Source organism: Heptranchias perlo, chromosome 8 (assembly GCF_035084215.1).
Source record: "Heptranchias perlo isolate sHepPer1 chromosome 8, sHepPer1.hap1, whole genome shotgun sequence".
Taxonomy (NCBI): Eukaryota; Metazoa; Chordata; class Chondrichthyes; order Hexanchiformes; family Hexanchidae; genus Heptranchias; species Heptranchias perlo.
The window spans coordinates 40,660,653-40,685,580 of NC_090332.1; the positions used below are offsets into that span (position 1 = coordinate 40,660,653).

The 24,928-nt window shown below is 44.6% G+C and overlaps 1 protein-coding gene across 1 annotated transcript in view; it reads left to right on the forward strand.

The window, feature by feature from the left end:
* The window catches only part of LOC137324570 (echinoderm microtubule-associated protein-like 6), a 436,862-nt gene that overhangs the window by 81,601 nt on the left and 330,333 nt on the right, over window positions 1-24,928 (forward strand). Inside the window, exons 3-6 of the mRNA XM_067989009.1 lie at window positions 1,065-1,224; window positions 2,687-2,785; window positions 13,485-13,553; window positions 23,863-24,048. Coding sequence (XP_067845110.1) covers window positions 1,065-1,224; window positions 2,687-2,785; window positions 13,485-13,553; window positions 23,863-24,048 — 514 coding nt within the window. The remainder of the gene's footprint in view (window positions 1-1,064; window positions 1,225-2,686; window positions 2,786-13,484; window positions 13,554-23,862; window positions 24,049-24,928) is intronic.

Sequence of the window (24,928 nt, forward strand, 5' to 3'; positions counted from 1 at the left end):
TTGGGTTTATATGCCCGATCGGAATCCACTGACTCTTGGAGGAAATTGAGTGTATGTGTTGATGTTTGGATAAGAAAGGACTGGGCTCAGCTGTAATCCACTCCATGGTTAAAAACCTGCTGACACTCATTTTCTGGGCTCACACATGGAGAATGGCCTCTTAAGCAAGATACTGAACTGTGCCTGCCACCCATGGAATTGTACTCCAGGAATTCAGAAAAGGAGGGGGGAGAAAAGTATTGTAAATGGCCGCAAAGAGATGAATTGTCAGAATTGTAATTAAATAGCTTTAAGGAAATTCACATATAGTGTGATCATCAAATATTGATGATTAAATCTGTGCGAATCATGATGGTTCACAATTAATGTGAAAAGATTTAGGTGTACTAATATTTTACGTGAATATTTATAGCAACTCCAGAACTGAACTTGTTTTCATTGGAGGAACGATTAAGAGGAGACATGATCTAGGATTTTGCTGTGAGGAATAGGTACTATAGATCAAAGGGTGTTATTTAACTTGACTCTTGAACACAGAAGTTGAAGACAAATACAAAATGAACCAGCCTCAAGTCACATTTGAGATTTTTATTTCTCCCCTGCAAAAAGAAAAGAATGGATGGAATAGATTTTTAACTGAAGCAAGTGATACTCTGTTGAATAACACCTTTTTTTGAATAAAATGGCATGGAAAAACAACAGTATATGGGTAGAGGGCAAAAAAGGACATAGATGTCCTAAAGAACCAGTTTGCTAGTGGAATGACATGATTTATGGTATGTAGGGGATAACTATTTAAGGATGAAGAATACTACACCTGAAGATGATGAGTGAAAATGATCTGATTAAATAGGTAGGTTATTTATTAAAATAATACACTGCTATATTCCCGTTTCATTGTATACAATCGACCGCTCAGGAGGAAAATGCAAAACAACCTGCTGTTTTAGGAAATCCAGGCTGAAGTACTTCTTTAGGTCTTGGCTTATAAGAAAAACATTCACATTCAAATATAATGAAATGCCAAATGCAATTGAGTAACATTTGTGCTCTTTCCTTTGTAGCCTTGCTTTACATCCAGAAAGAAGTCTGGTTGCAACAGGTCAAGTTGGGAAGGAGCCTTATGTCTGCATTTGGGATACTTACAATGTACAGATGGTTTCTATTCTGAAAGACATTCACACGCATGGAGTTGCTTGCTTGGCTTTTGATTCTGACGGACAGGTATGTGTATAAAAATTGCAGGAATTACCAAATCTGGGCTGTTTGTAACCTGGATTCTGTACCTAGTTATTAGAATAATAATATTGTTCTTTAGCTTTTAGGCTAGTTACTGATGCACACAAATCTGAAGCAAACCAGCCAAGAAGTTGCAAACTGTAGGCATTGGCAAATGTCAGGTACCATTATTCAACTATTGATCTGATACAAGTGCTCAATAACATCAAGATGGTTTTGCTATTTTTTCTTAATCATTCATCTGCTGCACACAGTTGAGTGGGAATTATCCAAGTAGAACTCAAATCATGGGACACTGTTCTGTTGAGACTTTCTTGTGTTATAGCTTGCCAAGCCACATGATCTCCCCAGTTGCACACTGAACATATGACTTCATTTGGCATATCCTCCTAAATTCTTTTTCTCCCTTCATCAGTAGCCATTCTAATAATGTTCCAGACAGGAAATTGTTTTTGGCAAACTTAGTATTTTTCATGGTTCTTCTGTGTATTGTTAATTGGTGAGATAAATAACTAACCTTTACAAGTTCTTAAAAAGTTCCTGTAATTTTCAGAGTTTTTATTCATCATTTTAGTTTTAGTCATTGTTGTCAATTATCTGTTAAAAGTGTGGTTGTCATTGTCCATTTTAAACTCTTTGATTTCTTGTTTGTCAATTGCTGTGGGTATTCCAACTGGAGTTTTGTCCTGATGGTTCTGATAATCATGTCAGTGGGCCAGTAGTGTATTGAAGAGAGAAAACAAACATGTTAAAAAAATAACGAATACAGGAACGGGGATAATGAAGATTATGAAAGAAAAAAACAAAGAATGAAAATAGCTGATAAATAATAATAAATTGTAAAACATAAGCTGTATTAGAAGAATAAAATTAAATAATGGAAGTTAGAGTAAATGAAGCAAAGATAAAAGGAGAAAAAAAACAAGGATATATTCTTCCGCCCAAATTTCTCTCCTTTTTCTTCTATCAGTGATTCATATTGTAGCATGTTTTTACTTGATATCAATAACCCTTTGGAATCTCGTCCAATTATATGTGTGCCTCAATGCTAAGTATTTTCAGACTATTCAACTGTGAGGGGGAAGGGGAGTTATCAGAAGCAAATCTGATTCTCTGTTCAACTAATAACCACATTTGCAGATTTTCCAATTGTGGTCAAAGGATGCCAATCAGGACTACTCACAATGGGCTTTCCTTGTGCGAATTCTAGTTACTCTGGAAATGCATTTGAAAGGGAAATAAACTTTTGAATGTGTTTCAACGGTGATTAGTGGTTTTTGTAATCACACAAAAAAAATCTCCAAGATGGCTATGGAAATACAGAATGTTTGAAGTATAAAATCATTTATCTGTTGTTAAATTGAAAAAAAATCATGCTTGAGTGAGTTTATGGGATATTCAAATACATTGTCTAAATGATGAAATAATTGATCTAATTTTCTCACAGCGCTTGGCCTCTGTAGGACTGGATGCCAAAAATACAGCCTGCATCTGGGATTGGAAAAAAGGGAAAGTGCTTGCAACGGCAACTGGTCACTCAGACAGGGTAAGCATCCAAGGCATTAAGTTGTGGTCATCGTGTATTAAACAAAAATGTCATAGGTCAGTGAGATTACAATATATGAAAATTATATTGAAATATTCTGGTGTGTTCAGCTTTATACAGTCTTATGTATGATATTTCCTTGCATATATCAGTATAATTATTGGACAATACTATGAAATGGGAAACAGATTAAAATGTGATTCATAGGTCTGCATAGGTATGTAGAAAATATTATTGATTATCCAGTTATCAAAGGGGATTAATGCAATTAATGACTAGAAATAACACAAGGTGGTATCTGGAATAATTAATTTTTAAGCACAAGAACCTTACCCTGAGTACAAAGTACCATGTAATAAAATGAGATTATCTGTCAGGGTTGAAGTTATATGAAGTTAAGTATGCCCCAAAAAGCCACTCAAAAATATTAAACCAGGATGCAGTAAATCCAGTGTGTTAATTACGGCCTATGGGAACAAGCTATCTGGAAAGTTAAGAATATTTTGGGTTGTACTCAAGGAATTGTGATATTAATTCCTGTTTCATAACACTATTAATGGGAAGACTGATGCAGCATCTATAAGTAAAGCCGATCCAAATTTCACTACTATTTTCTGATTCAATCGGCAAGTCCTGTCTTATACATAAACAATTTAAAATTAATTCTGTATCTGCACAAGTGTCCCAATATAAATGGGTTGTTGGTTCTTTCTCTTCCACTTACTACAATCCATATCTCTCCGGGTATTCCTTGGTTCTTAATATTTGATACATCAGCAGTATCTCATAGTGCAGTAGGTAGGTAAATCTTTTTCCTCTCATAAATATCCTTGGTTTGATGTTTTCTCCTTCTCCCCCAGAATTTTCTCCGCTCCTCTATTGAAGTTGATAAGTCATGTTGGGGTGCTGTTCACAGGTGCCAGCAAGCTTCCTGTATCTTGTATGAGCCGTCGTTCTTCATGAGTGAGTCCAAACAGCAGTTAGAACCATAGAATCATAAAATGGTTACAGCACAGAAGGAGGCCATTCAGCCCTTCGAGCCCGTGCCGGCTCTTTGTAAGAGCAATCCAGTTAGTCCCATTCCCCCGCTCTTTCCCCGTAGCCCCGTAGTTCAAGGGCTGCTTGAACTTGAGGGGGCGTCCCAGCCAAGCACGATCCTGTCCTCAACCAATGGCCACACATGCACATAGGAACACAAGAAAACGTGGAACCAGAAACGGCCATTTGACTCATTAAGCCCACTCCTTTCACAGAATTGAACGACCTATGCGGTCGTAGACTCTACCCCACTTAATTAATCAGCTCCAATGATGTTCCGTAAAAGATAGTTCCTGAAGCTCAAAGGTAACCAGGCAAAACTCCAGAATATTTATCCATTTCCACATCTCCACAATTCAACCCAGGCATTCTGCCCTTCCCCTCCACCAGCCTTAGCAGCATAGGCACCATTTTGTGGAATACATCATCAATCAGTTTTCAAATATCCCTATAACCTCCAATCCCATTCTCAAACAATGTATATTATCCTTTTGAAGGTATTAATTGACACAGCATCAACTATTTTTGTTGAGATTCAGTTCTACATACCCATTGATCATTAGGAAAAATATTTCTTTGGATCATTAGTCTTGCTCATTTAATCTAGTTCTTCAATCATAGAGACAAAGAGAGAGAGACAGAGATACACATCCAGGAACACCAAATTCACGGTCTACAGAAAATCTCAAAATAGTGCTGTCGCTCGTGGGATTCCCTCCATCAACTGCTTTGGGCCAATGCCCTGCCCTTCCCTCATTGTTGACAGACACCAGGGGCATAATTTTAACATAGCGGCGGGAACTCAGCGGAGGGGTGAATAGTCGCATGGGAAACCCGGAAAAAATTTCCGTGCGCCGGCTCGAAGGATCATGACTAAATTGAAGATCCTTAATGTAACTTCCGGGTTTTGCGTCTCTAAGCAGTGCAGTGGGCGTCCTGCACACCCGTATGACACGCTGGGAACTGGAATATTTTAAAGGGCCATTGCAATCATGGATTTTGAGGGAGAAAGGAGGAATGTGCAGAGATGCAGCATCAAAGGGGCAAGACAGCACCCTGCTTTAATCACTCTTCTCTTGAGTTGACTGGCTGGTGTGAAGAGCAGGAGGGAGATACTGTACCCGGCTGATGGAGGAAGCGCTCTGCCTCTACCACCAAGAGGGCTTGGCTCAAGGTGGCAGAGGAACTAAGCAGCAGGAGAATTGCGGCAAGATCGTGGGTACAGTGCAGGAAGCGCTTTAATGACATAACCAGGTCAAGAAAAGTGAGTACAGTTACTGATTCACCTACATCCTGTCGTGAACATTACTCACCCTGAATGCCTGGCTGTCGGAGATGGCGAGACTGGCAACCCGCAAATGGCTGGTGACAGAACCTTAACACCCTTTACACACATCATGAATTGATGTTATCAGTGATTGATCTGTTGCACACCTGAGTACGCTCATTGCAAACTAACTTCTGTGATGATTTTTAATATTGCTTGATGTTCTCTTCCAGGGCCTTCAAGGATTGATGAGGAGGCAAGCGCCATGGAAGAGGGTGATTCCTCAGAGGAGTTCCATTCCTCTGAGGGCGCATCGTCACATCATATCCAGCTATACACCAGCACAGATATTGGCACTTCAGTGGGTCCTGTTAGACAGATGTTTGGGTTGTCACCTGGTGATTCACCACTCACAAGTGAGCATGAGCAGACACTGGTAGCAGGGGCAGCTGTGGGGAGTCCACGTCGGGGGGCGCACTCCATTCCTAGCTCTGCTCAGCTGGACACAGATGCTGAACCCCATGGGCCATCGTTGAGAATGAGAATGATAGAGGTACAGCTGCACCTTTGCGAGGTACTGGAAAACATGCTACGCACAGTCTCCACAATAGCGGAGAGGATGGAGGAGTCCACCTCCTGCATTAGTGGAATGATAGCACAGGTGAGTGTGGGAATATCTGTATTGGAGAGAATGGCAGCCTCCGTTGAGCTTCAAGCACCGCTCTCAAATGAGTCCATTCAGGCCATGACATCGGCCATACGGACTCTGGATGCCAACATGTCTGCCGCCTTAAATAGGCAGACGGATACTTAGCCATGGTCTTTGAACGCATCACAGATCTGATCCAAGCTGTTGTCCAGCAGAGTGGTAGGAATGATGTGGCCCTGGCCCAGGAGAGGGATGATGGTGAAAGGGGACATGGAAGTGGGGACTCCACTCAAAGAGCTCCCACATCTCACCTTTTGTCCCCCCCCCACCCCGATCAACCAGTACCCACAATGCTGCCTTCTCTCCTTTTGTCCATGTCCGCCCCTGCACAGGTGCAGGTGGAGCAGTCTCTGGTGGGACCCTCACGGGCTCCAAAGCCCATAGGACAGAGGCCGAAAGCAACTCAGCGGTCAGGGCAGGGACCTGAGCAACCTGCCACTACCTCTGCTGAAGCCACAGGGGATGCACCACATAGAAGTGCTAGGAAAAGGAAGGCTAAGGTTTTGTAATCACCAAAGTTATGCACAAGGGTGTCTGACCCAATGTCATGTTTTTCATTTATATTTGCTTTTTCTTACATGCACATTAAATGTTATAATTGTCACCACCACTGCTATGTCTTGTCCATTCTTGAGTCCCTTTGCGAAAGTGCCCTTTCATGTGCTTCATCATGATCGCCAAGAGTTGATGCCACCCATTGGGCACATTTACAATTGGTGTATGCATGGTTGAAGGACTGTTTCGTGCAAGCGGAGGTGGGTTGTTGGTGGTGGTAGTTGTTCCAGGCGGCCGGAGTAGTTCACTCTCTTCAGTTTGCAGATCTCCATATAAGAATCTATCAAATATGACATCACGAGCAGCTGCTGCTCTGGCGATGGGCTGCCCATCCTCCTCCCTCCTTCCCCCTCTCCCCCTCTCCTCCTCTCCCCCTCTCCTCCTCCTCCTCATCGTCTTCTTCAATGTTGCCGGCAGATGAGAATGCTTCATGAGTGCATTCGAACTTCTGCAACTGTAACCCTCCCTGCTGAGTGATGTTGTGCAGGACACATTAATCTGCACACCCTTGCTGGTGAGTACTGAAGTGCTCCCCTGGATCGATCCAGGCACCTGAAGCGCATCTTCAGTATTCCTATGGCTTGTTCCATGACAAACTTGGTGGTGATGTGACTGTTGTTGTACCGCTGCTGCGCCTCGTTGGTGGGGTTTCTCACAGGTGTCATGAGCCACGTCTGCAGGGGGTATCCCTTGTCTCCAAGGAGACAGCCCTTGAGTCTGTCTTGTGTGTGGAAGAGGGCCGGGATGTTGGACTCGCGCAAAATGAAGGAATCCTGGCAGCTGCCAAGGAATCTGGCACACAGCTCCAGAAATCTTCTCTGGTGGTCGCAAACCACTTGTGCATTGATGGGGTGATATCCTTTTCGGTTGATGCAGCCCTGGCTCATGTGGAGGTCCTTAGATTGCTACTTGCGTGCAATCAATTGCACCCTGCACCCGTGGGAAACCAGCGAGAGAGTTGAAACCTACTGCCCTCCCTGTCTAGCTGATGTGCATGACTGAGAGACCCTGGAGATGTCACCAGTGGTGCCCTGGAAGGATCCGGAGGCGAAGAAATTGAGGGCAGTGGTTACTTTGATTGCGACGGGCAATGTGTGGCCTCCAGGCCGAGCAGGTAGCAGCTCTGCATGAAGGAGCTTACAGATGTCTGCGACCACTCGGCGACTCAACCTGAACCTGGGTAGGCACTGCTCCTCGGAGAGGTCCAGGAAGCTCAGCCTCTGCCGGTAGACCCTCTCACGAGGGTAGTGCCTTCTGCGCCATCAGCCGCTCCGTTGGTCCTCTGCTCTTCTGCAGGTCCTTGTGGTGCTCCTCTGTCTTGCAGAGCTGCAACTCCCAGAACTGCACGCCGTGCCTGATGTGCCTCCTCCTCAGATGTACTGTTCAATAAATCCATTGCACCCCCCCATCCTGATGTTGTCAGCTTGAGGGGGTCCAAAATGTAGGTAAATATGTCTGAACACAAAAATTCTGAGTGTGAACAAAGAAATCTCAGTCTTAAAACAAAGAACTCCCAGCCGAAAGTTTGTTTGAGAGAACTGATTGCCCTGCTGCAAAAACCCACCTTTTATTCACATGCCAATCACTGGTTAAAAGGTCCAAATGAGGGTCGGCTGCAACATGCCTCCGTTACCATGGTGTGTTTCAGAGGCCACAGGAGACACATTCAGGAGAAGTTAAAATGGTTTGTGTAACTCAGTACACAAAAAGTTAATTGCATTGATTGGTTTAAATCCATAATATTTAAATTGGCCCTGGTTTTAAGTGCTGGTGGGACTTCCAGGGGTCAGAAACACGCGTGCATCCATTTGCGCCAGGGTCAAACTCAGAAGTGGGCACGTTGGAGCTGGAATATCGTCCTGCTCCAAAAATGGAGTATTTTCACTGCCCAACCCCCCCAACCCACCTGTTCTTGGGGGTTAAAATTTACCCCTAGGAATCCATCAATGAACCAAAACTCACATTCCAACCCCTTTCTTCCAAACCCCAGTACCATTCTCCAGAACTACCCCATTACCATCAAAACGCAGGACGTCCCCCAAGAATAGTAAAATTGAATTCCCCTCTCCAGTACTACTAAATACCAGATAATCTACTTCCAATTTTTTGGCTCGGCCATTGCAAGCTTTACTGTGCCTCATTTTCTTCTATCAAAGCCTTTGTTGAAGGGTCTAGAATGAGGGAACATAGATATAAGATTAAATGTAAGAGATTTAGCACAGAGAACAGGAAAAGAATTCACACGGTTGTGAGACTGTGGAATGCACTACAAGAGTTTGTAATTAAAGCAGAGACTATGCCAACATTTAAGAACAGGTTACATAGGTGGTTGAAGAAAAGGGGGATAAAGGCATATGGGAATAGGGCAGGCATATTGGATTAAGACTACTGCTTTTATGGAAGATGAACACTAACAAAGACTGGTTGGACCGAACAGCCTGTTTTTGTGTTGTAAATTCTATGTAAAATCATCAAGTGCACGGACACCCCTAGGCTCCTCTTCTCCAGGACTAACTGCATCCTCAAACTCAATCTCCTGTCCCAACCACTCTTGCCTCCAATACCAAATGCATGGAATTCTTTGTCTCTAAGATCAAATCCATCCCTGCAGCTGCCTCTGCTGCTTCCTCTCCTTTCTCTCCCCTTCCAATCTGCACCTTCTCTCAGTCTCCCAATCAAGCCAACCCAAACCCATTATCTATAAGTTTTTTCCCCCATTGCCCTCTCCATATTCATTTCTTCTATCAAACTCAATTCCTGCTCTTTAGATTGCCCCCCCCTCCACTCAACATTTTATCACTCAACTACCATTCCTTGCCTCCATGATATCCGATAATTGTTAACAGTTCCCTTTCCACAGACACCATTCCTCTCCCTTTTAAAAAAAAACTGCTATCATCACCCCTTACTCAACAAGCGTATGCTCGGTGTATCTGTCCTCTACCATCCCATCTCTAACTTTTATTTCCTCTCTGAGGTCCTAGAACATGTTAAAAACCTCCCAGCTCAATGTCCATTTCTACAGAACTCCCAGTCCAACTTCAACCTATGTCACAGCGCTGAGATTGATCTGGTCAAAGTCATTAATGATATCCTTTTTGACATTGACTGAGATGGCCTGTTGCTCTTTGATTGTTCCATAGCTTTTGACTTAGTTGATGATGCAGTCCACCTCCACCGGCTCTCATCCAGTTCTGTGGGTCTGTCCTTCGAGGCAGCCCACTTCCACCACACATATCGTTCTGCTAGAGGCCATTAAGTGCACAACTGCCCTTAGCTTCTGTGCCATAGAATTATTCCAGGTTGTCACTGGGGATTTATGTAACATAAGCCAAATAGCTATGCACAAATGCATCACATAACATGCATCACTGTCCCAGACTCTTTCATCAACATCCCTGGGTATGTCCTGTCCCACCGGCAGGACAGACCGACCAGAGGTGGCGGTACAATTTTTTTTTTTTTTTTTATTCTTTCACGGGATGTGGACGTCGCTGGCGAGGCCAGCATTTATTGCCCATCCCTAATTGCCCTTGAGAAGGTGGTGGTGAGCCGCCTTCTTGAACCGCTGCAGTCCGTGTGGTGACGGTTCTCCCACAGTGCTGTTAGGAAGGGAGTTCCAGGATTTTGACCCAGCGACAATGAAGGAATGATCTACAGTCAGGAGGGAGTGGCCCTGGGAGTCCTCAACATTGACTCCGGGCCCCATGAAATCTCATGGCATCAGGTCAAACATGGACATGGAAACCTCCTGCTGATTACCACCTACCGCCCTCCTTCAGCTGATGAATCAGTCCTCCTCCATGTTGAGCACCACTTGGAGGAAGCACTGAGGGTAGCAAGGGCACAGAATGTACTCTGGGTGGGGGACTTCAATGTCCATCACCAAGACTGGTTGGTAGCACCACTACTGATCGAGCTGGCCGAGTCCTGAAGGACATAGCTGCCAGACTGGGGCTGCGGCAGGTGGTGAGCGAACCAACACGAGGGAAAAACTTACTTGACCTCGTCCTCACCAATCTACCTGTCGCAAATGCATCTGTCCATGACAGTATTGGTAGGAGTGACCACCGCACAGTCCTCGTGGAGACGAAGTCCCGTCTTCGCACTGAGGACATCATCCAACATGTTGTGTGGCACTATCACCGTGCTCAATGGGATAGATTCAGAACAGATCTAGCAGCTCAAAACTGGGCATCCATGAGGCTCTGTGGGCCATCAGCAGTAGTAGAATTGTATTCCAGCACAATCTGTGGCCTCATGGCCCGGCATTTTCCTCACTCTGCCATTACCAACAAGCCAGAGGATCAACTCTGGTTCAATGAGGAGTGTAGAAGAGCATGCCAGGAGCAGCACCAGGCGTACCTAAAAATGAGGTGCCAACCTGGTGAAGCTACAACTCAGGACTACATGCATGCTAAACAGCGGAAGTAACATGCTATAGACAGAGCTAAGCGATTTCACAACCAACGGATCACATCAAAACTGTGCAGTCCTGCCACATCCAGTCGTGAATGGTGGTGGACAATTAAACAACTAACAGGAGGAGGAGGCTCTGTAAACATCCCAATGATGGCGGAGTCCAGCACGTGAGTGCAAAAGACAAGGCTGAAGTGTTTGCAACCATCTTCAGCCAGAAGTGCCGAGTGGATGATCCATCTCGGCCTCCTCCCGATATCCCCACCATCACAGAAGCCAGTCTTCAGCCAATTCGATTCACTCCACATGATATCAAGAAACGGCTGAGTGCACTGGATACAGCAAAGGCTATGGGCCCCAACAACATCCTGGCTGTAGTGCTGAAGACTTGAGCTCCAGAACTAGCCGCGCCTCTAGCCAAACTGTTCCAGTACAGCTACAACACTGGCATCCACCCGACAATGTGGAAAATTGCCCAGGTATGTCCTGTCCACAAAAAGCAGGACAAAACCAATCCAGCCAATTACCGCCATCAGTCTACTTTCAGTTATCAGCACAGTGATGGAAGGTGTCGTCGACAGTGCTATCCAGCGGTACTTACTCACCAATAACCTGCTCACCGATGCTCAGTTTGGGTTCCGCCAGGACCACTCGGCTCCAAACATCATTACAGCCTTGGTCCAAACATGGACAAAAGAGCTGAATTCCAGAGGTGAGGTGAGAGTGACTGCCCTTAACATCAAGGCAGCATTTGACCGAGTGTGGCACCAAGGAGCCCTAGTAAAATTGAAATCAATGGGAATCAGGAGGGAAACTCTCCAGGGGCTGGAGTCATACCTAGCACAAAGGAAGATGGTAGTGGTTGTTGGAGGCCAATCATCTCAGCCCCAGGACATTGCTGCAGAAGTTCCTCAGGGCAGTGTCCTTGACCTAACCATCTTAACTGCTTCATCAATGACCTTCCCTCCATTATAAGGTCAGAAATGGGGATGTTTGCTGATGATTGCACAGTGTTCAGTACCATTCGCAACCCCTCAGATAATGAAGCAGTCCGTGCCCACATGCAGCAAAACCTGGACAACATCCAGGCTTGGGCTGAAAAGTGGCAAGCAACATTCGCACCAGACAAGTGCCAGGCAATGTGTTCCTTGATCAATGTCAATACGTACATTAACAGGAAATTCTACTCTCTCCAATGTGCAGTTCATTTGTTAACAACAGCACACCATCATGCAAGTGAATGCTTGCTTTCTCGGAAGCTGCAGTGCCAGCACTCTACCACAGAAAGGGAGTCTCTTAGTGTATTCTTGGAGATCAAGGCTATTCTTCAAGCCACGCCTGATCACATCTCTGTGCTTTCCCAGGACTCCAGGTCAGTTGCACTACAACAATGTCTATTAATTCACCAGAGCCATCAGAGTACTCCTTTAGCATGCTAACGGCAAGGTTCGGGTGCTTAGATTCATCTGGCGCATTCTTTAGTATAACCTGATGAGACTTTCAAGGATCCTGAAGGTGTGCTGTGTCCTGTGCAATTTTACTTTACAAGGAGACCTTCTCATGAAGGCCCGAGAGGCTGAAGATCTTCCCCTCCAGGATAAGGAGCATGAGCAAGAGGAGCAACAACAGCCTGAAGAGGATAGGGAGGACAATCCAATGCTGATTGCAAGAGACTCATCAGTTTCATTGGATTCATGCTAATCTGATATGAGAGATCTACTCTTGATTACTACAGCTGGCTATGGCATGAAAAGTCCTGTCTACATCACATGACACTCAACCTTGGAGGCCTATAAAGGGACCAGTGAAGCTGTGGACTCTCATTCCAGCAGCTAATGAATTGTCCCTAGAGGTTTTTTATGCTTTTTATCTATCTTGGCAGCCTTTTTGTGCCAGTCTTGCCATCCATTCCTGCTAGTGTTGGATGGCAATAATTTTCAGGACACAAAGCTGTTTTAACACTCAGAAGAGGGTCACTCATTCAAACGGAAATTAGATAGATTTCACTCAGAAAATAACATTTCAGGATACAGTACATGAGTAGTTTGAGACATGGCATGTTTAGGAGGAAAAAGGTGACTTTGGACCTATGGTTCCCAAAGCTCTTCACCACTAGGGTTTTCCTTGTATCACTTCTGGGTCTGTTGTAGACTAATTGATCGAGATTCATTCCAAAGATTAGTCAACAACTTTATTATCGTTGGGGTAGATTTTGACATTGTGCGACAGTGTAAAATTGCTGATATCGAGTCAGTAGCCCCTTTTACATCTGACCCGATATTTATTTGCATTGACTTGAAAATACCTGTTCCGATTCCAATCAGCACACCACATTATTTCTGCAAGCACTAAGTAAAAAAGCTGGGAAAAACTGTCCAGTTCTAGGGTATGCCAGTTGGGGACAATGACTTTACATTATATTTAATTAAGCCAAAGGTAAATATGTAAGTAATGAAACAGTCCTCGAACAAAACTAAAATTAGGTTATTTTTCTATAATTTTTATTAAAGCCAATTGATAGTTACAATCCCATCTATTTAAAATATCGATTTATTCTCTAGATATTTGCAGTTGTATACATATTGTCAACATATTGCTGGATTTATAGACCTTGGCTGGTTTATACATAACCCTTTAAATTGTAATACTAATTATATTTCTCAAAATTAGGCTGAGCATGAACTATAAATGTGAATTCCATCTGTTTACAGATCTTTGATGTTGCTTGGGATCCACATCAGCCAAACAGACTTGTTAGCTGTGGAGTGAAACATATTAAGGTAAATAACCTAGGTCCATTTCGTATTTTCTGTTATTTAAAAATGCTTATATCAAATAGTTGCTTTCATTAAAGTAGAATCTTGTCTGTTCACCTCTTCCAAAAGTCTAGAATATATTAAAACTGTAAATCTGTGGCCTGAATGAAAGCTGACATTTTACTTTATGTGCAGATGTGAAAAGTTCCCATTTTAACTAACGACAGGCTGTTATCTAATAAATTACAAACAAAAATTTGAAAAGATGAAGAGAAAATGAACAAAATGAACTTGATGGACAGCTTAGTAGCTAGGTATGAAACCTACAGCTGGTGTAAGTGGCAATACTTAGTGTAATTCAGTGGCTCACTTCCAAAATTTCTCCATTTTTGCTTTACACAACTTTTAAAAAATGACTGAAATAGCTAAAGGACAGTTCCATTACATCTGCTCAAATATTTGACATTCAGGCAAGTTTTTTCTCCACACACACAATCCATCTTGTAATTGTACCCATCAAGAATCACCTTTAAGTGACTGTTGTAGAAAGATTGCCTTTTCAAAGAAATATTGGAACCTATTTTCCTGACCCTAGATCCCAAGTGTGACTATCTTGGTGGTGCAATGCAAAGGAAAAATATCGTGGCGGAGATTTGAACTTTTGGGCAGCCATTCGGCAAAACAATCAGCAGCCAATCGTGCCAGCTGCCCACCTGTACTGAGAGCGAAGAGACCGGAGCCATTTCAAGGCCCGGGCCTAACATCCTGACCGTGGAGCTATCGAAACCACAAGGCTACAAGAGCAGTCAGCCTTTTATTACGGGATAAGCTATGAGGCCTTCGCTGAGGTGAAGAGATTAGAAATATGGGAGCATTAGCTCGTAAATCTCCTGTTTAAGTTAGGTAAAGTGACCCACCAAAGTGAGGGTAGCATCGCATGTTCTTTACATTCTTACAAGAATATAAATTGTACAGATTGAACTAAGCATTTCCAGTCATATATATTGCTCTTTACGTTTCACCATGACTGGAATAAAGCAGCTTACAATTTGAACTAAACTTTGCCTCATCTAGTGTTTACTCAGTCTGCCTTCGGAGAGATTAAAAAAGTAACCATGTGAAAAACATAAATTTCCAGTCCAGATCGCAAGAGGTTCCTAGTGTTAGGTCCCTGGGATATGCTATTGTATAAGTAGATATAGGGTAATTTGATTCAACTCCCATTGAGCATGGTGTTCCCGCGATATTGCTGCTCTAATCCTTCCTGGTGGAAGAGGTTTCAGGGGATGGAGGTGCTGTTGAAGTAGTCTAGGTGAGTTGTTGCAATGCATCCTGTACCTCATACATACTGCAGCTGCAGTGCACTGGTGGTGGAGAGAGTGGCTGTTGAATCCATTGGCAGGAGCACCAATCAAGTGAACTGCTCTGTTATGGATGGTGTCAAGTTCCTTGAGTGTTATTGTGAAGTACCCAGCCTCTGCTCAGCCTTTTTTGATATGGCTTTTCAAGTTCAATGTTCGGGAAATAGTGACCCCCCACGATGTTGATGGTGGGGTACTCGATGACCTTGGTACCATTGAAGGTCAAGGGGAGATGGCTGGGCTTTCTCTTTTGGAGATAGTTATTACCCGGCACTTATGTAGCATGACTTGTCACCCTAAGCCTGGATGTTATCCAGGCCTTGCTGTAGGCTGGCATGGACTGCTTCTTTATCAGAGGAGTTGTGAGTGGATCTGAACACTGGAATCACCATGGAATAGCCCCACTCCAGACCTTATGATGAAGGAAGGTCATTGATGAAGCAACTGAAGATAGTTGAGCTGAGAATGCTTCCCTGAAGAACTCCTGAAATGATGTCCTGGGACTATGATGACTGGTCTTCAACAACCACAATCATCTTCCATGCATCAGGTATGACTCTAGCCACTGGATGGGTTTCTCTTTGACCCCCATTGACTTTGGTTTTGCTAGAGCTCCTTGATGCAGTACTCGGTAGAATGCTGCCTTGATGTTGAAGGCAGCTATTCTCATCTCTCCTCTGGTATTCAGCTCTTAATTCCAGGCTGTAATGAGGTCTGGAGCCAGGTGGTTCTGACGGAACCTGAACTGAACATCAGTGAGCAGATTATTGGTGAATAAATGCAGTTTAATGGCACTATTGATGACTCCTTCTGTCACAGGAGGCTGATAGGGCACTAATTGGCCAAGTTAGATTTATTCTGTTTTTATGTGGTTAGGACATAACCTACAAAATCTTTCACATTGTTGGCTAGGGCCATATAACAGCTATTGGGGAGTGGCTAGCTCAGGTGCACAGGTTTTCAGCAATGCAGCTGAGATGTTGTAGGACGATAGCCTTTGCTGTGCCCAGTGCACCCAGCCATTTCATAATAAGATGTGGAGTGATCTGAATTGGCTGGTCACTGGTGTATGTGACGGTGAGAACCTTGGGAGGACACCGAGTAGTATCTTCCACTCAGCATTTTTTGCTGAAGACATTTGCAAACACCAGCTTTGTCTCTTGCATTCATGTGCTGGACATCACCATGATTGAGAATGGAAGCCTCTTCTACCTGTTAGTTGCTTGGTTGTCCACCACCATTCTCCGATCCATTGATTGTTGGACTGCTTATATCTTTCTGTTAGCCTGCTGCCTTTGATGTTTAGCAAGCAAGTAGATCTGTGTAATAGCTTAACTAGGTTCGTACCTCATTCTAAGGTATGCCTAGTGCTGCTCCTTCGCTGCACTTCTCTGCAGAGCTTCAATGTCTTTCTTGTCTCTTGATCACTAGAACTGGGTACAGTACTCAAGGTGCAGCCTGACCAGGGCACTGTACAATTTGATAACTTCCTCTGTCTTGTACTGTTTTGGCTAGGCAGCTCAACATTCTATCGCCTTTGTTGATAGCATTGGTTGGACATATCGAGTGTTGAGTCTATTAAGATTATTTGGTCCCTTTCTACTTCATTCTTGGCTATTTCAAAACCTTTCATGGAGTATGTGTATCGCCCATTTTTCCTCTCTATATGCGGTACTTTACACTTGTCTGCTTTAAATTTCATCTGCCATTGCTCTGCTACATACATATTTTGTCCAATCATTCTGTAGTTTCCTTTGATTCCACTGCCTTCTAGTTTGGTATCACCTGCAAATTTGACTGCTTTCCATTGAATTTCTGAATCCAAGTCATTGCTATAAATTAGAAAGGGGACATACACTCTGGATTATCATGAAGAACGAAGGAGGTGGTTAGAAAAACAATACAAAGCATTGAGGCATCCCACTCAGTATTTCCCCTCCACCTTGCCATAACTCCACTAATCAGTACCCAATGTTTTCTACCCTTCAGCCAATTTCTTATCCATTCACAAGATTTATCCTAAAACCTCACAGCTTTGAGCTTAACTTATAGCCTTTTATGTAGAACTTTGTCAAGTGTTTTTTGGAAGTCTGGGTGCACTAGGTTGCAGGATTTTTCAGTTCACTTGGGTCATCACCTCTTCAAAGGAGTTGGGGGATTGGTCACGCTGGATGTTCCCATTCTGAATCCATGCTGACTGCCGTTTGTTAGGTTATTGTTATACAGATAATCCTCAAGTTTACTCAATAATCAATTCCATTATTTTATATGGAATGGAAGTTAGGCTAATGGGTTTGTAGTTGCCTGTTTCTATTTTGTGGTGCTCTTTGAATAATGGCACCACAATAACTTGTTTGCAACCTACTAGTAGCTCCCCAGTTTTCAGGGCCTGCTTCATAATATTATCAATGCCTCACAAATATTCTCCTTGGTCTCTGTTAGCACTCTGGTATAAATACTATCTAACGCTGGGGATTAATTTGTTTTGAGCCCTATTAGTCTGTATAGGACTTCCACCTCACTTATATCAATGCTACTCATTTTCCTTAGCTATCTCTGAGCATGTTGCTCAGATCTTCCCTTGTGAATACTTGGAGGAAATAAAAATTCTGAATATTTAATATTTTGTGTCAATCTTCTATTTCAAGGCCATGGAAATATGCATGGAAGAATTTTTTACTGCTGTGTTTTGCCCCTGCAGCTGTGTTTTTTTTTCTAGGACTCTCTTTGCTCCTCTGATTACTTTTTTTAATGGGGCCGATTTTCGGATGGGGGCGGGGGGGCTCCTAAAATGGCGGAATCCCGGAGTAGGTTCGGAGCCCGGCTCCAACCCGCTGACTTCCGGGTTCCCCCAATGACGCGTTCAGGTGTGCGCGCAGCTCCCGCACGCGGGACTCCCAAAGGCAATTAAAGCTGGCGGAATGCTACTTTACATTATTATTTATATAGTTGAGGTATTTGACAGACCTCATTGAGTGGAGATTTTGGCAGAGGTGCAATTTTGAAGGATCCTCAGCGTGTTTCCCGTGCTGTGGGAAACACTCCCTGTTGGAGCAGACGTGTTTCAGCCAGCAGCCAGTGAGAGATACAAAGGATTATTTGACAGGTGCGGGGAAAACCTCATTTATTGCAGCAGGGCACTCTGTCACTTCAGACAAAGTTTTGGCTGCAACATCTTTTTCCACTCAAAATTCTTAATTTATACCCTGAACTCTGCTGTGCAAACACATTTACCTACTCAAACTCTCACTGTCAGGATGGGGGGGTGCCATAGCTGCATTCATCACTTCATCTGAGAACGAGCAACATCACCAGCCTCGCCAGCCATGCTGTCCACCTCCGCCACGTGGAGCTCCACAACATATGCAGGTGCCTGTGGTGCAGCACTAACAGCAGGGAGGGCAACAACAGAGAGAGCGGTGTCGCAGAAGGCACTAACCTCGCCACACGGTCTACAAACCAAGCTCAGCTTCCTGGACCTCTCTGAGGAGCAGTGCATACGGAGGCTCAGAGTCAGTCGCCAGGTAGTCGCGGACATCTGCAGCCTCCTTCATGCCGAGCTGCTCCCGGCTGGCCCGAGCAGCATTTTCTTACCTATCGTTATCAAAGTCACCACTGCCCTCAACTTCATCGCCTCCAGATTGTTCCAGGGTGCCACCGGGGACATCGCTGGAGTCTCTCATTCATCTGCACACAAGTGCATAAGGCAGGTCACCGACGGCTTGTTTCGCAGGGCCTCGGACTATATCAACTTCCCCATGGATGACCTCAGCCAGACGGGGAGGGTAGTGGGATTCCACGCTGTGGCTGGCTTCCCACGGGTGCAGGGTGTAATCGATTGCACCCATATAGCAATACGAGCACCTCCACACAAGCCAGGACTGTTCATCAACAGCAGGGCTATCACTCCCATCAACAATCAGCTCATCTGTATGCGCCAGATACCCTGGCAGCTGCCACGATTCCTTCATCCTCCAGGAGTCCAACGTCCCACCCCTCTTCCACGCACCGAACACCCGCAAGGGCTGACTCCTCAGGGCCAAGAGATACCCCCTGCACACGTGGCTCATGACACCTTTGAGGAACCCCACCACCGAGCAACAGTGTCGATATAACAACAGCCACATCGCTACCAGGTGTACAATTGAGCATGCTATAGGACTGCTCAGGATGCGCTTCAGGTGCCTTGATCGTTCTGGGGTGCACAACATGGCACAACAGAAAGGGGTGCCGCTGGAGGAGGCCCCATCCACATCTGCCACCCATATTGAGGAGGAGGAGGACAAGGAGGCAGAGGAAGAAGAACAACCCATGGGCAGAACAGCGGCTCACCTGGCTGCTCATGAGGCCAGGGAGTCACTGATATGTGAACGGTTCTCCTAACATCAAACAGTGTGCAGAGTCCAGTCCTCACCACCCGGACAGAGGAGCGGCCACACCAGCCCCTTCCCCCGCCCCTTGCACAAGTCGTGCAACTACACATACACCCACTGTAGGGTGACCCAGTGGGTGGCATCAAGTGTGGGTGTTCATGGTGAACCTCATGACTGGCTTGTGTAATAAGTCCCTTTCAAGAATGGCCAAGACGTGGCAGTAGTGGTGACAATAATAATATTTAATGTGTCATTAACAAAAATCAAATATAAATAAAAAACATGACAAACCATCAGACACCCTTGTGCATCCCCTTTGTGCTCACAAAACCTTTGCCTTACGCTTACAAGTACTCCTACATGGTGCTTCCCCTGTGGCTGCAGCAGAGGTAGTGGCAGGTTGCTCTTGTTCATGCCCTGACCAATTAGATGCTTTGGGCCTATGCCCTCTGGGTTTTGGTGCCCGTGAGGACCCCTCCAAAGACTGCTCTACCTGCACCTGTGCAGGGGCAGACTCGACCACCTGGAGAGGAGGCAGCATTGCGGGTACTGGTTGGGAGGGGGGCAACGGGTGAGACGTGGGAGCGCTTTGAGTGGCGTCCCCACTTCCATGCCTCCTTTCGCCATTGTCCCTCTCCTGGGCCAGGCCCACATCACTCCTACCACCCTGCTGGACGACAGTTTGGAGGACATGTGTGAAGCCTTGTAAGGCCAGTGCTAGTGTATCTGCCTGCCTGTTTAAGGCGGCAGAAAGTTGCTCACCCTGAGTCCGAAGGGCCGTTGTCAGGGCCTCAATGGACTCATTGGTGAGCTGTGATCGAAGCTCAATGGAGGCAAGCCTTCCCTCCATCGCAGACATTCCCGCAGTTACCCGCGACATCATCTCAGAGATGCCCTCACATCCCTGTAACAGTATTTCAGAGATTCCCTCCTGTACCTGTGCCACCATTCCACTTATGCAGGAGTTGGACTCCTCCATCCTCTGCGCGATTGTGGAGTGTACACGTGGCACCTGTTCCAGCACCTCGCAAATGTGCTGCTGCCCCTCGATCATTCTCCTTTTAAAGGATGGCCCCAGAGTTCAGCATCTGTGTCCACCAGAGCAGAGCCTGGAGAAGAGTGCTCCCACCGACGCGGACTCTCCACAGCTGCCCCTGCCACCAGTGTCTGCTCGTGCTCACGTGTGTGGTAACTCACCATGTGTGATCCCAACTAACTGAGGACAGGGACCCACCAAGGTGTCTGTATCTGCACTAATGAATGGCTCGCTCAGATGTGACGGTGCCCCCTCAGAGGCCGGCAGGTCCTCTGAGGAATCGCCCTTTGCTGTCACAGCGGTCGCTGAAGGCCCTGTAAGAGAACAGAAGGCAATATTAAGCATGATGACAGACGTTGAGGTGCTGAAGCATGATAACATCATTTGCTATTGTGAGTGCTGAATGTTAAAGTTCTGTCACCAGCCGTTTGTCGAGTGGCAGTCTTGGCGTCCCCGACAGACAGGCACTCGAGGGTGCGGCTCAGTTCAAGAGCCTCCTACTCTGCGTCCGTGAGGACAACCTGATGTTGCAGCCCCCCTCCGGTCTTCGCCCTTTCCCGTGCATTCTTGTCTCTCTTCTCCTATAAGGGGAGAAATTAGAGAGGCGTGAGTGAGGGATGGTGACATGGCCAACCGCTGAATGCATTGGTTTGGGTGAGGCTGACCGTGAAAGAGATGTGTCAGAGGGTGAGTATGTATCAGAGCCATGACATTGTATGAGGATTGGGTTGAATACTGGGGAGGTGAGTAAGTGCAGGTAAGTTGAGGATGATGTTTGAGTGGGTGTGAGGAGTGATGTGATAGAATTGTGTTGGCAGTGCCAAAGGAGTTGTGGGGTGGGGACGGTGATGTGGAAGACGGAGTGTAGGAGAATGAGTAAGTGTACTCACTTTGGCTGACCTAGTTAGGTCATTGAAGCGCTTCCTGCACTGGATCCATGTGCGGGAGACGTTGCTGCTGCTAGTGACCTCCTTTGCCACCTCAAGCCAGGCCTTCTTGGTGGCAGAGACAAGCCACTTCCTCCCGTCCGCTGGGTAGAAAATCTCCCTCCTCCTCCTCACCCCATCCAGTAGGACCAGGAGTGAGGCATCGTTAAATCTGGGAGCAGCCTTTCCCCTGGTCTGCTCCATACTGTACTTTTGGTTGTTTGCTGCAGGAGAAGCATTGGAGGACTGCCCCTTTAAATAGGGCTCCTCCAGCTGACAGCCTGTGATGCGGGTGCCGGTCCGCCTGCTGCGCAGGTTGACGACGGGAAATCCGAAAGCCACGTTAAGTGTCTTCAATTTACCCGCAATCGCATGGGGAACAGATCGATTTCACTGGTTGGGTTACCCATGCGCCCAGTTGCCACCCCCCCACCCCTGCTGCTATCCCGCCTCCCTGGTAATATCAGGCCAATATATCTGCATATTCCTATATTCATCCCAGTTAACTCCTTGCCCTTTCTCCCTGCAGACTTTTTCCTGTTTATTTCACTTTTAATTTGTTTGTTAATTCATTCAGGGTCACGCTTGTCTGATGATGATCCAGAGAAACCACACTGTAGGTGGGGAATGCAAATTTCCCAGCTGGCAAGTGCAGTCTCCCAGGGTCCTACAGCTCCTGAGCAGCTCTCATGCTGGTCCAAAGTTACAGCCCCTTCTATTTCCTATGGAGGCACTCCAGGACACAGTAATGCACTCTGTTGGTGACATAATTGGAATAGCCAAGCGGGAAAGTAAACCACATTCAAGGGTTTCCATGATATGAAAATTGATCATTTAAAAAAATGACAATCAAATATTATCCATATTTTCTTGTATAAAATGGGGGATTGAACAAATTTAAAAGCAAGGTGTTTGCTGTTCAATGTGATAAGCACTTTGCAGATGGAAAATTTCAAAATCATGAACGGTTTTCAGAGGTAAATAGTGAAAGGTTGTCTGCACTGGTTAGTGGATTGGTAACAAGGGGGCAGAGACTCATGATTATCATGATGAAGAAAGATGGAGGTTAGAAGAACAATTTTCTCACGGGGTTTCTAGAATACTAAATGACTTGGTTCAAGTGGATATTGAAGCAGAGACTATAAAAAGGAATTGGATAAGTACTTGAAAAAGAATATAAAAGGATAAGGGATTGGAGGGTGGAAAATTAACCCCACTATTAAAAAAAGGAACTACAGACCGGTTAGCCTAACATCAGTAGTTGGGAAAATGCTAGCGTCTATTATAAAGGATGTGGTAACAGGACACTTAGAAAATATCAGCGGGATTAGACAAAGTCACTGAATATATTTAAGAAGGTGATAGATAGATTTCTAGGCACAAAAGGCATCAAGGGGTATGGGGAGAGAGCAGGAATATAGTAACGAGATAGAGGATCAGCCATGATCATATTGAATGGCGGAGCAGGCTCGAAGGGCCGAATGGCCTACTCCTGCTCCTGTTTTCTATGTTTCTATGAAAAGAGCTGGGGCCTCAACTATTCACTATATTTATTAATGATTTAGATAACACAATAGAGAGTCATATATCCAAGTTTGCCAATGACACAAAGATTGGTGGCGTAGTAAGTAGTGTGGACGGGAGCATAAAATTACCAAGAGTCATTGATAGATTGAGTGGGCAAAACTGTGGCAGATGGATTTCAATGCAGGTAAGTGTGAGGTCATCCATCTTGGACCAATAAAGGATAGATCCGAGTTTTTGTAACTAGTGAAAAGCTAGGAACAGTGGAGGTCCAAAGAGATTTAGAGGTTCATGTACACAGATCACTAAAATGTAGTGGTCAGGTACAAAAAATAATCAGAAAGACTAATGGAATGTTAACCTTGATATATAGAGGGCTAGCATATAAAGGGGAGGAAGTTTTACTGTAGCTATACAAAGCCCTGATTAGACCACATTTGTGCATCGCACCTTAGAAAGTATATATATTGGCCTTGGAACGAGTGCAGGGCAGATTCACCAGAATATTACCAGGCTCCAAGGGTAAATAATGAGGAGAGATTACATAGATTAGGCTTGTATTCCCTGGAATAGAGAAGGTTAAGGGTGATTTGATTGAGGTTTTTAGAATTTTGTAAGGAATTGATAGGGTGGATAGAGAGAAACTTTTTCCGCTGGTGGGTGAGTCTAGGACAAGGGGACATAACCTTAAAATCAGAGTGAGGCCATTCCGGAGAGAAGTTCGGCAACATTTCTTCATGCAAAGGGTGGTAGAAGTGTGGAACTCTGCCACAAAAAGCAGTAGATACTAGCTTAATTAATTATTTTAAACCGGAGATCAATAGATTTTTGCTAGCCAAGGGTATTAAGGGATATGGAGCCAAGACAGGTAAATGGAGTTAGGATACAGATCAGCCATGATCTCATTGAATGGCAGAACAGGCTTGAGTGACTGAATGGCCTACACCTGTTCCTATGTAAATGTACATAGCTCCAATTGAGAAACTAACATAGGCATGATGAACCATATTGCCATCTCCTGTGCTGTATAAGCAATGATTCAATGAAAAATTTTGATTTCTTTTCCAAAGTATGTTGACTTATGAAGTTTTTTTTTCCCTTTTCATGTTACAGTTCTGGACATTATGTGGGAATGCACTAACACCCAAAAGGGGGATTTTTGGTAAAACCGGTGACCTTCAGACCATTCTGTGTTTAGCGTGTGCTAAAGATGAAACAACATATTCTGGTGCGTTAAATGGCGATATTTACGTCTGGAAAGGGCTAAATTTGGTCCGCACAATTCAGGGAGCTCATGGAGTAAGTAAAACTGATACACAGTACATAGTTTTCTTTCATCAGTATGACATTAATATATTTTATCAATTGATTTGGCTGCTGTTTCAATCATAAAATCAATGGCACGTACATGATTTACATCTTTCTGAACATTTTCAAATAATTTTTCAGCCTTTCGAGGGTCACATGATTAGGTTATGCCACTTCACCTCACTTTCTCATTCTACTTACATGAAGTAATGTGATCTTCAAAATGTACACACTGCTGTAACAGCAGGGAATGGCTGCTGAAGATGAGTACAGCATCACTGATATTTACATTTGCTACCACAGCATGGTGTACACTTATATTTTCTGACATTAAATGTGCTTAGAAAAAATAAGTTTTAGGAATGGAAGCTTTGAATTCACCTTCATTTAATCCAAAATTACTTTTCTTCATTCTAACTGGTGCATCACACGGATTTTTCTTCCCTTACTTTTATCCCAAGTAAAAGTACTTGTGTTATTTATCTGTTATATATTAAAATCGCTGAGTGGGTCACAACATTTCATTTCAAAATGCATTGAAAAGTCATGCTATTGTATTTCAATGGAGAAATGCCTCTTAGAAGTGTCAATATTTACTTGCAATACCCATTATACCTGTAAGTGACAGACAATCACAATGTTAAACCCATGTCACGCAACGCTAAGTGCAAAACCATCCATTGGCACAATGTCTCCATCCAGCCCCAATTCACAGGCTCTGGTCCTTAGGTTATTGCGGTACAACTGCAGTCATAACGCAATATGTTCTGTATGTTAAGTGTAACCAAAGTGGGGAAAGAAAAAACCGCTTAACCTGCCTGATCAGGTACTCTTGATATCAGTTGCCAAAAAAGCACTCGCTCCAAAGAGC